The sequence below is a fragment of the Tamandua tetradactyla genome, chromosome 15 (assembly GCF_023851605.1).
Source record: "Tamandua tetradactyla isolate mTamTet1 chromosome 15, mTamTet1.pri, whole genome shotgun sequence".
Classification (NCBI taxonomy): Eukaryota; Metazoa; Chordata; class Mammalia; order Pilosa; family Myrmecophagidae; genus Tamandua; species Tamandua tetradactyla.
Window position 1 is genome coordinate 27,686,600 of NC_135341.1, and position 14,135 is coordinate 27,700,734.

At 33.6% G+C, this 14,135-nt stretch overlaps 1 protein-coding gene and 1 non-coding gene across 8 annotated transcripts in view; one reads left to right on the plus strand and one right to left on the minus strand.

Moving 5' to 3' along the window:
* Positions 1-14,135, plus strand: part of DNAH12 (dynein axonemal heavy chain 12) — a 313,559-nt gene that overhangs the window by 185,382 nt on the left and 114,042 nt on the right. For all 7 annotated transcript variants that reach the window (XR_013162717.1, XM_077128914.1, XM_077128917.1 and 4 more), the window contains 7 exons: positions 1,430-1,568; positions 2,715-2,881; positions 4,159-4,414; positions 6,007-6,306; positions 6,893-7,071; positions 9,048-9,240; positions 11,788-11,949. Coding sequence is in view for 6 of the 7 variants with exons in the window: in XM_077128914.1 (XP_076985029.1) it covers positions 1,430-1,568; positions 2,715-2,881; positions 4,159-4,414; positions 6,007-6,306; positions 6,893-7,071; positions 9,048-9,240; positions 11,788-11,949 (1,396 nt within the window). In the remaining variant the exon portion in view is untranslated. The remainder of the gene's footprint in view (positions 1-1,429; positions 1,569-2,714; positions 2,882-4,158; positions 4,415-6,006; positions 6,307-6,892; positions 7,072-9,047; positions 9,241-11,787; positions 11,950-14,135) is intronic.
* LOC143658112 (U6 spliceosomal RNA) lies at positions 285-391 on the minus strand. Its single transcript, XR_013163136.1, has one exon. It is a non-coding gene; the product is annotated as a U6 spliceosomal RNA (small nuclear RNA).

The window sequence follows — 14,135 nt, forward strand, 5'->3', positions numbered from 1 at the left end:
ACTCCCTGAGTTTTATCTAAGAATCTCCCCTATTGGTCCATGGACTCCAAGAGCACTATTATTTGTTAAACTTACTTTTTTTTAAGAGTAGATTTTTATAAATTTCTAGGGACTTGGACAATTAACATTGTAACTCTCAAAAAGCTGAAAAATATAAAATTATTCTGTTTGGCTTCTTATTAACATATAAAAAGCCAAGCCCCCCCCCAAAAAAAAGCCAAGCAAAAGAAAATAATTGCATAGTAAATATATAAAACATACTCTGTTTTTAAAAACACATAGATAAAAATATGGAATGCTTCCCGAATTTGTGTGTCATCCTTGCATAGGGGCCATGCTAATCTTTTCTGTATCAATTCGATTTTAGTACATATGCTGCCGAAGTGAGCACTAAACTTATTTTTCATAAATAGCTTTCCCTAAGGTAAGTATAACTCAGACTGGGACCCATAGATGAATTCTTGGGGGTCACTTAGTTCTAAAGGATTTTAATTTTGTATTAATAGTTCAGTGATATATATATATATGTCATTATCAAAATGATATCAAAACATATCAAAAATATATATATTTCTTTTCTTTGCATGGGCAGGCTCTGGGAAATGAATTCAATGATATTTTAGAAATTAATGTTAGCATAATGTGGAACATTTAGATGACCCCTTATAACTGAATACTACTACTCAATTTCAGTGCCAGTCTTTATATTTATGTTTATGCATTGTGCAGTGCCAAATGATCATCCAGAGTGGTTACACTTAATTTTTAGTGCAGCGTTTCTCAAACTGAGATACCCCAGTGTTCTGTGAACATAAATCTGTGAGATTTTTTTTCCCTTTAAAATTGATTATGATCATTCAAGGATGAGAAACCCTGCTGGAAACCCCACTGAATGAATTCTCTAATGCTTGCTTTTAGACAAATATTTTGTTAGCAACGTTGACTTGATTCTAAAATGTTATAACACAAGTATACTTAACAATTAAGTTTGGAATTCCCTGTCTTTCAGTTTCTTACAAAAAAAAACTTTCTGCTGTTGAGAAAACTGTGAAACACTCTAAACCTATCACATTGTTATCACCTTGTTATTCTATTCCTCATTGTCACCCTCAAGCTCATACCCCTAATTAAAAAGTACAAATATATCACCGTTCTGAGAAGAAAAACTTTGGCTTCCTTTTCTGAAAAGTTAAAGATGTCGTATCACAACATTACATTTGTTAAATAATAGTTTGTTACCCCTGAAGCCTCTGCCACAGTAAGCAAAAATGTGTGCTGGTCATTACTGTCATGAAATAATAATTATGGCTAAAAAATGTTTACATGAAAATGACTTGATCATTAAGTTTTCATCTAACTCCAGCTTCTTATAGTAGAAATGTATTCTGATCTTTTTTCTGTCTTGAATATGTCCATTATTTACATCAAGGCCACTGCTTTTTGTGGGTCCAACGGGTACAGGAAAATCAGTGTATGTGAAGGATAAGCTCATGAATCACTTGGAAAAAGACCGGTACTTTCCTTTTTATGTTAATTTCTCCGCACGGACCAGTGCCAATCAGGTTCAGGTTAGTTTCAAGCCAGAAACATGGCTCTGTAATTACTAAGTTTTTGTTTTGAGAAGTACTTAAAATAATATTTGAAGTGAGCAGCTGGTGTAAATTTTCTATGAATTTAAATAAAACATAAAACTTTTATTTTGGTATTTAAAAGCAAATTTTAAACTAAGTTTTAACAACAAAAGATTGAGAGAGAGAACCTATAAAATTCATAAGTTTAATTGTGCTTTCTGTACTTTCCTACATGGTCCTGGTCCTTAGTGATATTTGTGGCACACTGCAGTTTTGTCAGTGAAATATCTTTTAAATCACAGGCTATTGTGTGACCTGTGAGAGAAATCATGTGCCTGTGCATTCCACCCTTTACCCCCAAATATGCAAGATGAAATATTGCATGAGACCTTTTTAAATCACCACTTTTGCCATCCATTCCTAAATTATGCCTATTCATTTTCTCCAGGCCAATGGGACTCATGTCAGTTATTTTAAACCTTTAGAATGCCCTTAAAATCAAAATCTTACAAATTTAGAAATTCTTCCTTATGGAGCTTTATTTTAATGAAAGCAGTAATTTTGGTGTTCATTTTTGCAATGGACAAGTGAGTTCTAAAAATATCTAAAAACACAAAAAAGCTCTCAAAATTTGTCAGCTATAAAAAGTTGCTAAAAGATGCAAAGATTGTGCTTTTAAATAGTAAGTTAAACTTAATAGATACGTGTAGATACCTGAGAAAAGTAATGTAGAAATATATGTGTGTATGTATAATGTAAATATATATATGTAATGATTCTAAGCAGATAGTAGAATTTCAATAAATGCTTTTTGAATGATTTTGAATCTGAAGCTGAGTAGTTTAACATCACCCTAAGTATGATATAAATAACAATAAATACACAAACACACATATCATGCTGCTGGAATTATTTCCTTACATAGACTATTTAATTCCTTTTTTTATTCAGGTGTTAGGTATGGCTTTATGACATCTTATGTCAATAATTGATAAACTAAGCAAATGGTATTTGTTACTGACAGAAATCCCATGGATTCTGTCAGCATAGGTCTTTCTTCTTATTAATACTGATTTAACATAAGCAATGTAAATTCATAGCTAATTTATAGATAAATATAACACTTTCTTCTTTACAATATAGAACATTATTATGGCTAGATTGGATAAAAGACGCAAAGGAGTTTTTGGACCACCTATGGGAAAGAAGTGTATAATTTTTATAGATGATATGAATATGCCCGCGTTGGAGAAATATGGAGCTCAACCTCCTATTGAATTATTACGACAATTTTTTGACTGTGGACATTGGTAACTATTTCTTCAAAGTCTTAATAAGCCATGTTAAGGTCATATTTTACTCTCATTTTCTATATTAGTTTCTTAAAGCAAAATATAACATTTTTTCAAGCTATTTAGGGAAGAAAATAGGTGCCCAGATTTTCCTATATAGAAATCTCTGAAAGGTTTTTCTATACCTTTTTATACCATTCTTTCCTCTGAATATGTGAGTTAGCTGGGATAAATAATTCAGTATTGGAAATGTATTTATTCAATAATACAGTAAACTCTTTCCCTTTCAACTACTATTTTCAATTATTGAAATAATTTGCAGATTATATCTTTCATAGTACCATTCCCCCAAGGAACTGTTCTGCAATTTACTTTCACTTAAATGTTTATCTTGAATATCAATCCATATCAGTGCATTTTGTCTATGTCATTCATTTTGTTAGCTTTTAATACTATTTAGTTGTGTAGATTTCCTTATAATTTACTTCATGCTTATCAAGGTTGTTTCCCAAAACTGAATCATATTTCCATCCTTTTTAGTGTGCTGTTGGGCTAAGGTCTGACTGCATAGATTTCCCCCACCCCCTTTTTTTTTTCAAGAGCTTCAATATTAAAGGACTTGATGTCCTGTTGGAAATAGCCACCTTTTCAGTCTGAGTGATTCTAACCGAATTGTGCTATTTAGATACCTCCTCGTGATTAAAATGTCTTTGATGTTTTGTTATTCCCTAAAAGTCCTTTTCCATAAAACAAAAATATATAGGTTATTTAGGCATCCTTATTTGCTCTGAAGATAAGAAAATCAGGACTTTGCTAAAAGTAGGGTGATAGATAATTTATTGTTCACCTGGGATATTTTTGAGACTAAAAATGGGATGTTATTAATAATTACTCTGAGATAAGCACCAACCAGAATTGTCTAACGCAAAATGGCACATGTAGTCACCTTATCTAGAACCATCTACAAATAGGATTAGTCACTCATCTGTGTGTCTGGATTTGGAAAAAGAAAAGAAGTGAAGAATCATTCACCATTGGAAGGAAGAACAAGAAGAAGAAAGAGAAGGAAAAAAGAAAGAATGTTCTATATGTAGAGAATCTGAGCAAGGGAATCAGAACCACTGAAAGGAGAAATAGAGTGCTGTTTTTTGTTTTTTTAAATTTCTCCTACTCCAAGCATTTTCTGAAATCATTCCTTTTAGAGCAGGCAAAATTGGATTAAATCCCTAGGAAAATCTTCATCACATCTTATTGACTTTATAATTGATTGCTTTAAATTTTTATGTGTTTTCAAGGTATGACCTTAAGGACACAAGTAAAATCACCTTGGTTGATATAGAGCTAATTGCTGCCATGGGCCCTCCAGGTGGTGGAAGAAATCCAGTCACTCCTCGTTTTATTCGACATTTCAACGTCTGCAGTATTAACTCTTTTAGTGATGAAACTATGATCCGTATCTTCTCATCAATTGTAGCATTCTACCTAAGGATTCGTGAATTTCCTCCAGAGTACTTTTTAATTGGGAACCAAATTGTCAGTGGGACTGTGGAGGTAGGCAAATAATGCTACATGACATGTTTTAGTATTACGTATTTCCCTCATTTGGTTCTTACTTTTTTAAAACAGTACTTCCCTTAGCAGTCTATCTTGGTCTTCATTGTCAGAAGTGCTCTTCAGAAAGCCTGAGAACAGAAAACTCATGGACTTAGAAATTAGGGAATCTAACTGGGTCTGAGCCTTGACTGTCACTTCTAGCTATATGACCTTAAGCCAGTAATTTGACCTTCCAGAGACTCAGTTTTTTAATCACTGTAACGGAACTTCACAAGGTCATTAAACAGAAACCTTCCAGAACCACTACCTGAGACATCATAGGTGTTTCCCTAATTGATAGGTTCCTACTATGGTATTTAATTTTTCCTTTTCTCTCTTCCTTCCTTTTCTTCATATTTGTCTTTAAAAAAATTTAAGCAACTTATGAATACATAGCTAGACCATATTCTTTTGGAATGGTAGTGAAAGAAAAAAATAAGAAATACAAGGGTGAGAACAGAAGATGAGACCATAGGCATGGCCAAAAAGCAACTGTTTTCTGGGTGTGTTACCTACCTTTGTTCAGAGGTCAGAGACAGCCTCATCACTAACTGCAAAAGAGAAAAATGTATTTAGTGCTAAGTCAGTGATATAGTCATTGAACCATACTTTCTGGAGACTTAATGAGATGGGATTCACCTGAAGATCAGTGCACCCAGAAGCAAAAAGCTCGCAGAGTCATTCTGTCTGTTTTCAAGGACACTGTTGCTTTTTAAAGTTCTTCTCCCTTTATTTAAGTGGAATATCTGTGTTGTAAAAGTAGAGAAACTATGAGCAAAGATATATTATGATTATTGTATTTATTCTGATAAGGAGAAATGCTTTTATTTATAAAATATGGTATCTATATTTCGGGCATCTCCTGGAAAGAGGTAGGGATACAGATGCAGAAAGGATCCTTTTCTTTCTGTCAAGAATAATAGAGTTTGGGGGAGATACATGAATCACAGAATGTACACAAATAAGCAATTACTTTAGTTAGTTTTGTTTTGTTTTTAGGATATTTATTATAAAAGATTAAATTTGCCTTCCTTACAGAAAATATTAAACGTGACTTGGTGAATTCAGCATATAGTAAAAATATGCTTCATTTCCACGTTACAGCCAATTAAGGATAGAAGGAAGAAGAGAAAGAATGAGAGAAAGGAACAAAGAGCACATAGATTTGTTTCGAAGTCATTAGTGATCAGAAAAAAAATTGTTTTATCCTTGTCTTAATTTGGAATGAGTCTGAATGAGTTATCTGATTAGACTTTCTGCTAAAGTTCTTAACTAACTCTAGTTCATATCCTTTTGAATAATATATGGGAAATAATATTATCACTGCTTGGGCTTGGATAGAATCAGATAATATTAAGTTCTCTCAACTTCTTAATGCCTGATTGAGTGCTAATAAACCAAAATAGTTGTGTGCTGTGCTAGACTTAGTGCTAAACAATTTTCCAAGCCACTATGATCTGATGGGATAAATATTTTATATAACATACTATTTGTTACATGACTTGACTGATAAGCATTTTATTTTTGCTTTGTGGCATTTTCATATTCAGATATATAAACAATCCATGGAAAATCTCTTGCCCACTCCCACCAAGTCTCATTACACTTTCAACTTGCGTGATTTTTCACGTGTCATCTGGGGCTGCTTACTCATTGGAAGAGACGCTGTCGAGAACAAACACACGCTGATCCGTCTGTTTGTACATGAGGTCCTCCGCGTGTTTTATGATCGCCTTGTTAATGACGAAGATCGGAGCTGGCTGTTCAGATTAATCAAAACTGTCATTAAGGACCATTTTAAAGAGTCATTTGATGGTATCTTTTCACATTTGAGGAAAGGAAAAGCACCGGTAAATCCATTTAATAATTTAAAATATATTAAGTTAAATCAGTACAATAGCATGAATTGTTACAATTTATCTTTTAAAAAATGCTATTGTTTCTTAATGATCATTTCCTTTTAATTTTCTTCTTAGATAGGCATTTATTTTGAGATTTTCCTTCAGAAGAAACTATTTATGTAAAATAAAAGTTATTTACATAATGAAGGCTCACATGCTAGGGGATTAAATGACATAATTGATGTAAAGTGTTTAAATTGGTGACTGACCCTTAGTAGCCACTTAATATATGGCAGTTGCCCATGATGATGTAATGAAAGTTTTGCCTATAAAAAAAAAAAAAACCTTACAAGATAAAAGAAAAGCTCTTACATTTAAAATTTTTCTGTTTTGTGATATAGTCTCAGGTATTTATTTTACAATACAATATTATTTACTCCATAGTAATGTTAAAAATAATTAATAATCAGACCATTAAACTTTTAAAAATAATTCACTCCCATAACATGGATGAAACAAAATGTTTTGTATCATTTTCTTAAATTGATTTGGAGAAGTTTTAAAGTTTTTTAATTTGCTGATTTCCATTCTATAGATGACTGAAGAGGACTTAAGAAACCTCATGTTTGGTGACTACATGAATCCTGATCTTGAAGGGGATGACAGAGTTTATATTGAAATCCCAAATATTCATCATTTTAGTGATGTTGTGGACCAATGCTTAGATGAATATAATCAAACTCACAAAACAAGAATGAATCTTGTCATTTTTAGGTAACTAGATTTATTATTGATACTTACATGTGTTATTTGTAAAATTTTATTACTAAATATTTAAAACATACCAAAAAGTATTTTTAAAATGCAGAGAATATCCTTGTACCCATCAACCCATTTAAGACATTAAATAATGGTAGTTCATCTGATATTCCCTGTGCAGCCAGCCCCTTCTCATGTATCCCTCATCAAACCCTTCTGAAATAAAACAAAACCTGTGTTTCAAAGGACTTCTACTACACCTGTGCATGTTTTTCTTGTTTTTTTTTTTCACTTGGGCAGGCACCAGGAATCAAACCTGGGTCTCCGGCACAGCAGACAAGAACTCTGCCACTGAGCCACTGTTGCCTGCCTACCTGTGCATGTGTTTAAACCACCATGCACAGTATTATTTTGCATTTTAAAACTGCATATAAATAATATACTGAATATAATCTTCTGAAAGCTGATTTGTTTTTCCATGTTGTTTGTGAGATTCACCAAAAAAATGAATTTTTGCTACCATATTGTATTCCATTGTAAAATTATACCGCAATGTATTCTTTTGAAATAGATTTTAGGTAACTTCTAGTTTTTGCTATTATAAAAAATACTATGAACATTCATGTTCACGTTTCTTTGAGCACAAATGTAGGAGCAATGCTAGGAAATTAGGCTGTATTCCTGGCAGTGGAATTATTGCATCATGGTATATAGCATCTTCAACTTTTCTGCCAAGGTATCTTCAAAATTGTTAGTTTTTAATAGTTTTCATTGTTCTTCATCCTCACCATCACTAAAATTGTCAGACTTTGTAAGTTTTGTCAGTCTAAAGAGAGCAGAATGCTATCTACTGTTTTCTTTTTTTACTTTTTTTATTGTATAATATACCATATATACAAAGCAAAGAAAGAAAAAAGCAATAGTTTTCAAAGCACTCTTCAACAAATTCTCACAGGACAGATCCCAGAGTTTGTCATGGACTACCATACTATCCTCTCAGATTTTTCCATCTAGCTGGTCCATAATATAGGAGACTAGAAGGAATAAGTATTTTTTTTATCATCACCATTGACTTTTTTTTTTCCTTTTTTGTGAAAAATACCACATATACAAAAAACAACAAATTTCAAAGAACAGCACATCAATTAGTTATAGAACAGATTTCAGGGTTTGGTATGGGTTACAATCCCACAATTTTAGGTTTTTACTCCTAGCTGTTCTAAGATACTGAGACTAAAAGCAATATCAATTTAATGATTCAGCAATCATATTACTTTGTTAAACCCTACCCTGTCTGTATAACTCCACTATCACCTTTGATCTTTCTTTCCTACTCTTTAGGGGTATTTGGGCTATGGCCATTCTACCTTTTTCATGTTGGAAGGGGCTGTCAATAATATGAGGTAGGGGAATGGAACTAGCTGATGTTCTAGAGAGTCTGAGCCCTCTAGGTTTCAGAACTTATTTGGTCCAGGGACCCATCTGGAGGTTATAGGTTTCTGTAAAGTTACCCTAGTGTATGGAACCTTTGTAGAATCTTATATACTACCCTAGGTGTTTATCTGCTGGTTTTAATTTTAGTTTCCCTAATTACTAGCGAGACTGAGTGTCTTTTCTGAGTTTGTTATTTTGTAAATAATTGTAATTTTCTATTTCCCACATAGAAATTCTAATGTTGAGATTGAGATATATTTAATAAATCAATAATAATATACTGCCAGTATAAGCAATTAATTTTTATTTTGTTTAATTATAATTTTATAGAAAATCTGATTGATATAATTTGTGGATTGCATTTCCTGAATTTGTAATTTAATTACTTTTCCTTTTTATCAAATAATCCAATTGTAACTGCTTTTGAAAACTCACACTTTTTGATGACAAGGTCTTTACAACTGGGATAGTAAGAGATGAGACAGCAAAGTTGTATCCTTCTAGGAAAGTGAAACAGTAGTTATGTGTTATATAATAAGAACATTATTTTGTGGTAGGTATGTGCTGGAACATTTATCACGAATATGTCGAATTCTAAAGCAGTCTGGTGGAAATGCTTTGCTTGTTGGATTTGGAGGAAGTGGTCGTCAGTCTTTAACTCGTCTGGCTACATCCATGGCAAAAATGCAGATTTTCCAACCAGAAATTTCTAAGACCTATGGTATGAATGAATGGAGAGAGGATTTGAAGGTAAAATTATGAAGAAACCTAGTGTGTAAAATAATATCAATCAGTGCGTTCTTTTATCTGTGAAGGAGGAGCCAGCCTATGTAGCTGTGTACGGAATACATATGTGATAATAATACTATCCATAGAGCACCTACCATGTGTGCTGAGCACTGACCTACTACTTTGCATACATGATCTCTTTCTATAGATACAACAATCCAATGTGGTAGGTTTTGTTAACTCCATGTTTACTGATGAGGAAGCTGAGGCTGATTGAAGCTATTCAAAGCAGAGCATGGGTTTCTAACTCACGTCTTACCCACCGCACTATAACCACCCCTGCTGATTCTTTTAGTTCAGGGAGCCTTATTTAAGATAAATGTATGTTTTCTAGCAGACTGTTAAGAATGGACCCCACGATAAGGATGATAATGATGTCATTAATGTTGTCAAATCCTAATGCTTCTTTGGCGCTCTGTTGCTTTCCCATAGCCAATAAAATATTGGAGTGCATACCTAGAAGCTTATCTTCATATACCTAGGGCTCTACAGGACCCAGGAGAGAGAAACTCCAAAGTGAATAAAGAAGAAGGACCTGATATTTCTAGACTTCTTTCATATTCACTGACTTTCACATTCTAAATTTCCACATTCTAAAAGTTATCATAGAGAAATGGGCTTTTCTTGACCCCTTGCTAGTGGGGATGGTAGAATCCAAGCTGATAACTAAGAGGTCTGCTGAGGAATGGAAGGAAAAATTACATTTACATTGTTTCTGTTTCTTCTTATGTTTTAGAGGAAAATTTACTACCAAATGAAATAATAGACTTATAAAACAACATACTGTAGTAGAAAGAACATGGACTATGAACTCTGACAGATTCAATTTTGATTCTTGCTTTGCAAAACTTCTTAGCTATATTATCTTGGGCAAATTACTGAATCTTTCTGTGCTCTGTTTTTTTAATCTGTAATATTTGGGTAGGACCATCTGTTTCAAATGTAAAAATACCATAATATTTTATGTATTTATTATTATTAAATATATAAGTATGCAATGTGCCCAGCATTTAATTAGTGTTTTGAAATAGTTGATTCTCTTTTCTTTTCCTGTTTTTAAGTAGTTTCCCATATAGTATGCTTGAATGACTTTTAAATATATTGATGCTTTTGGCAATAAGTTGAATCTGTTTACTTATATATTTCTATGATATTTTGATATAATATTAATAACAATAAATATGTCATAATTTGATATAATACTTCTTTTAAAAACCTGCTTCCCTAGTTTGGGTGATGGAAAATTATTTTTAGGATCAAAATAGCCTACATACTGGTGGATGGCTTTAATGTAAATAGAATAGGTTTCTACAATATAGAAATTTATTTTATTGAATGAAAATATTAGTTATATTGAATATTTAATTATTTTAAATGTGATTTTACAATAGAGTTAGAAGTTTATTTTAAAAATCACTTGCATAAATTATAATGCAATTTTCTTATGGATTATATTCAATGGTATACTGGCAAATGTTAACAACCACCTCTCTGGGAGGTAAAACATTCTGATTTGCAGCATTTGCCTATTTCTTTAGTGTAAATAATTCCACCATGGCTGATTTAAAGCTGCCAATAGGACATCACTGAACACAGAGTTGGAAAGAGAGGTGCATTAGAATACCATTACATGGTATTTTACTGTAAAGATACAATAGATATAAACCTCCAGAACATGGGTAGTAGTAATAAGATAACTAGGAAGTGATGAGTCTTGAGTATTTGGCACCTTTGATTCTAATGTAATTTATTTAATCGTAAGTTCATATAATTTAATTTTTAATGTTGACTGTGTTTAACTTCCTCACAATTTCCTGAAATTTTAAGAACTGGACCTAGTGAGCTGGTACAAGCCGGCTGAAGCACACCACCGCGTTCATATCCTTCTACTAGTTGGGAATGTTTGGTGGTGGTTGACCAAAAAAAAAAGCTCACACAAGTTTAAACAAAAGAGTGAGTTATTGATTAACATGTCTAAAGAGTCCGGAAGTAGAGAAACTTTAGACATGGCCGAATTTGGGGCTCAGATTATGTCCTCAGTAATTACCCTTTCCCACCCCTTGTTCTGTTCTCCTCTATTTGGCTTCATTCTTGAGCAGTCTCTTTCCATGGGGCAGTGCCGATGGCCCCTGGTAGTTCTAGATTACTGGCCATTATATCCTTTATCTCAGAACAACAAGGACACTTTTTGTTTTTAAACCCATCTCAGTTCCTGCGGTAAGGCTATGATCCGGCCTTGCCGGACCCTCTTCTGAATCAAAGACTCTGAGGACCTGGGGGAGCTGATCACAAGCCATATTTATCCTCAAGAAAAAGTTTCAAGAAATTTCCTGTGTCCACTGATGGGATGGGAGAAAGACAGCCCCTTGACTGACAGCCCCACTAGGGGTGGGGAGAGATGCTACCCTAAAATCAAAGTGGTCTTACCAAAACAAGAGGAAAGGGAAGGAAAGCAAAAACAACAGATGTCCACCACATTCTGCTTACAAGTGCATTTTTAATTTTCAGGTTCTCTTAAGGAATGCGGGCATGAGGGGCCAGAAAACAGTCTTTCTAATCACTGACACTCAGATTAAAGAGGAAGCTTTTCTAGAGGACATTGACAGTGTACTCAATACCGGAGAAGTGCCTAACATTTTTGCAGCAGATGAAAAACAAGAAGTGATGGAGGTAAAATTCTTTTTAGGGAGTGCTGCTCCAGCACAGGAAATTTCTTGAAACTTTTTCTTGAGGATAAATATGGCTTGTGAAGAGGATTTGGAAATTAAAAATTTTAAGTATACTATTTTAATACATTATTTTTTGGTGAATTTTAAATTGCCTCTACCTTAGTTGTGATGCAATTTTTCTTTTACAGTTGTTTTTTGTAATGATGACAGTTTGTTTCATCTGTTTGATCTTATTTCATATGTTTCATGGAATGCTTAGAAATTTTAAAATCATGCTTTAGTGTTACATCAATACAGGAAAACATAGCTTTTATCAAAACTCTTTATTTTAATGTACTTGTCTTATGGTTTGATACATCTGAGAGTCATGCTTTGTGATTTAATTGAAAAAATAACCGTTGTGAAAGGGCCATCGTTGTCAAATGTCTGGTCATTTGATCCCTACCTTTAAGACCTTCCCACCCAAGATCTCTACTAGTAATTTCCCCCTTTCTCATGACCAGAAGTACTTTTATATGCAGAAAATATCATTCACACCTAGATGCTTCATTCCTAGCTTTCAGTCATTGCATCTGGAGTGAAATGGATTCATCATGGTAGTTTAACACACTGTTTTTCTCTTCTGTCGAATGGGAGTACAGAAAATAGTTCTTCTCGTGGAGAATTGCTGTGAGGTCCCAAAAACAAATGAAATAAAGCCCTTATATAGTGCCTGACACTTAGAAAGCCCTCACTCAATAGCACATTACCAGGGGTGGGGAAGGAGGAAAGAAAAAAAAAAGGGGCTCCAACTTTTCAGCTTTAATTTTGGAGATGTCAGTGATGTGAACAAGGCTGCTAGAGAATGGTAATTTCACCCAATCTGTTGGCCTCCCCATACTCCCCACCCATGGAATACTCAATTTGGAGAATCTCGTTTCCTAAACTTTGTTAGGCTTTGCTGCTTACTTTAGCTATTGTCTATCTTTTCTTCCCATCACTTTGCTACTAAACTTTTCTGTTGCTTCACTTCCTCTGCGTTATAGTATGATCCAACAGTGGCTTTCAGGGCTTTTTTTCTTTCAATCCCACCCAGGCCTAGAAATGCCATATTAATTTATGCACAAGGAAATAGCTGTGGTCAGAACTCAGGAGTACTGAAATGCATCCCTGCTTCTTCTTGCTTTATACTGATTTTTTTTAAAATTTGAAAGATATTAAGAGTAGAAGTTCTATTATTTTCTTTTTACACTCAACATACAATCCTGTGCATCCCACTTTTGAGATCACTGTCCTGAACTTGGCTTTTTCATCCCTTTGACAAAGATTTTACTCTTGATTTTATCACTCTTGGTAACTGACCTTTACACCTTGGCCCTAGCACAGCCCAGGGGTCCTTTTTTAGACCCAGCCCATCTTTCTGACTTCAGCATCAGAGCTCCAGCCTCAAAACTCCATTTCTAGACCCCCTTTTCTACCGTCCCGCTTGTGCTCCTTGTAGAATTAAATTACTGGAATGTCTTTTGTGGATAAAGTAGTGACTTCATACTTACCACATTTGGTAATCTATTCTCAGTTTTTCTTTCTTTTTAAAAAATTCCTCTTCATATTTGACATAATTCTCATCATTCCTTCTTTAAACTCTGCTTTCCCTTGACTGCCATGACATTTCTCTATGTTTGATTCCTATATCCCTGTTTATTCCTACAGTAACTACTGTTTTTTTCTTCCATCCCAGGATTGGCCTTGCTTCCAAAGTGTCTTGTGTGTGTGTTTAATATATTATATGTTACATATAATACATTATATATTCATATAATATATATCTATATTACTCTCACTCACAGGCAGCTCAACATCCACTCTAGAAGCTTCAATTATTTTTCTTTGTAAATAAGGCCTATATTTATATCATCATCCTGGCTATATATTGACCTGCTCTATTTGAATGTACCAGACTTATCTCAAACTTAATACTGTAGATCATCTAAACATAAGTCCATGAACTGACACAGATCACAATAATCACAATTTGAGAACTACTGCCAGAATGTATATACAGAGAGTCAATTTACGGTTTCTCCTTAACATAGCTATCGTTTAAGACAGAACATATCTTTAGTAGGGAATTGTCTTAGAAATCACTGTAACAACTGAAATTACATGGTCATTGTGACTGCATCCTATATTTGCTATTGAAAAATATTT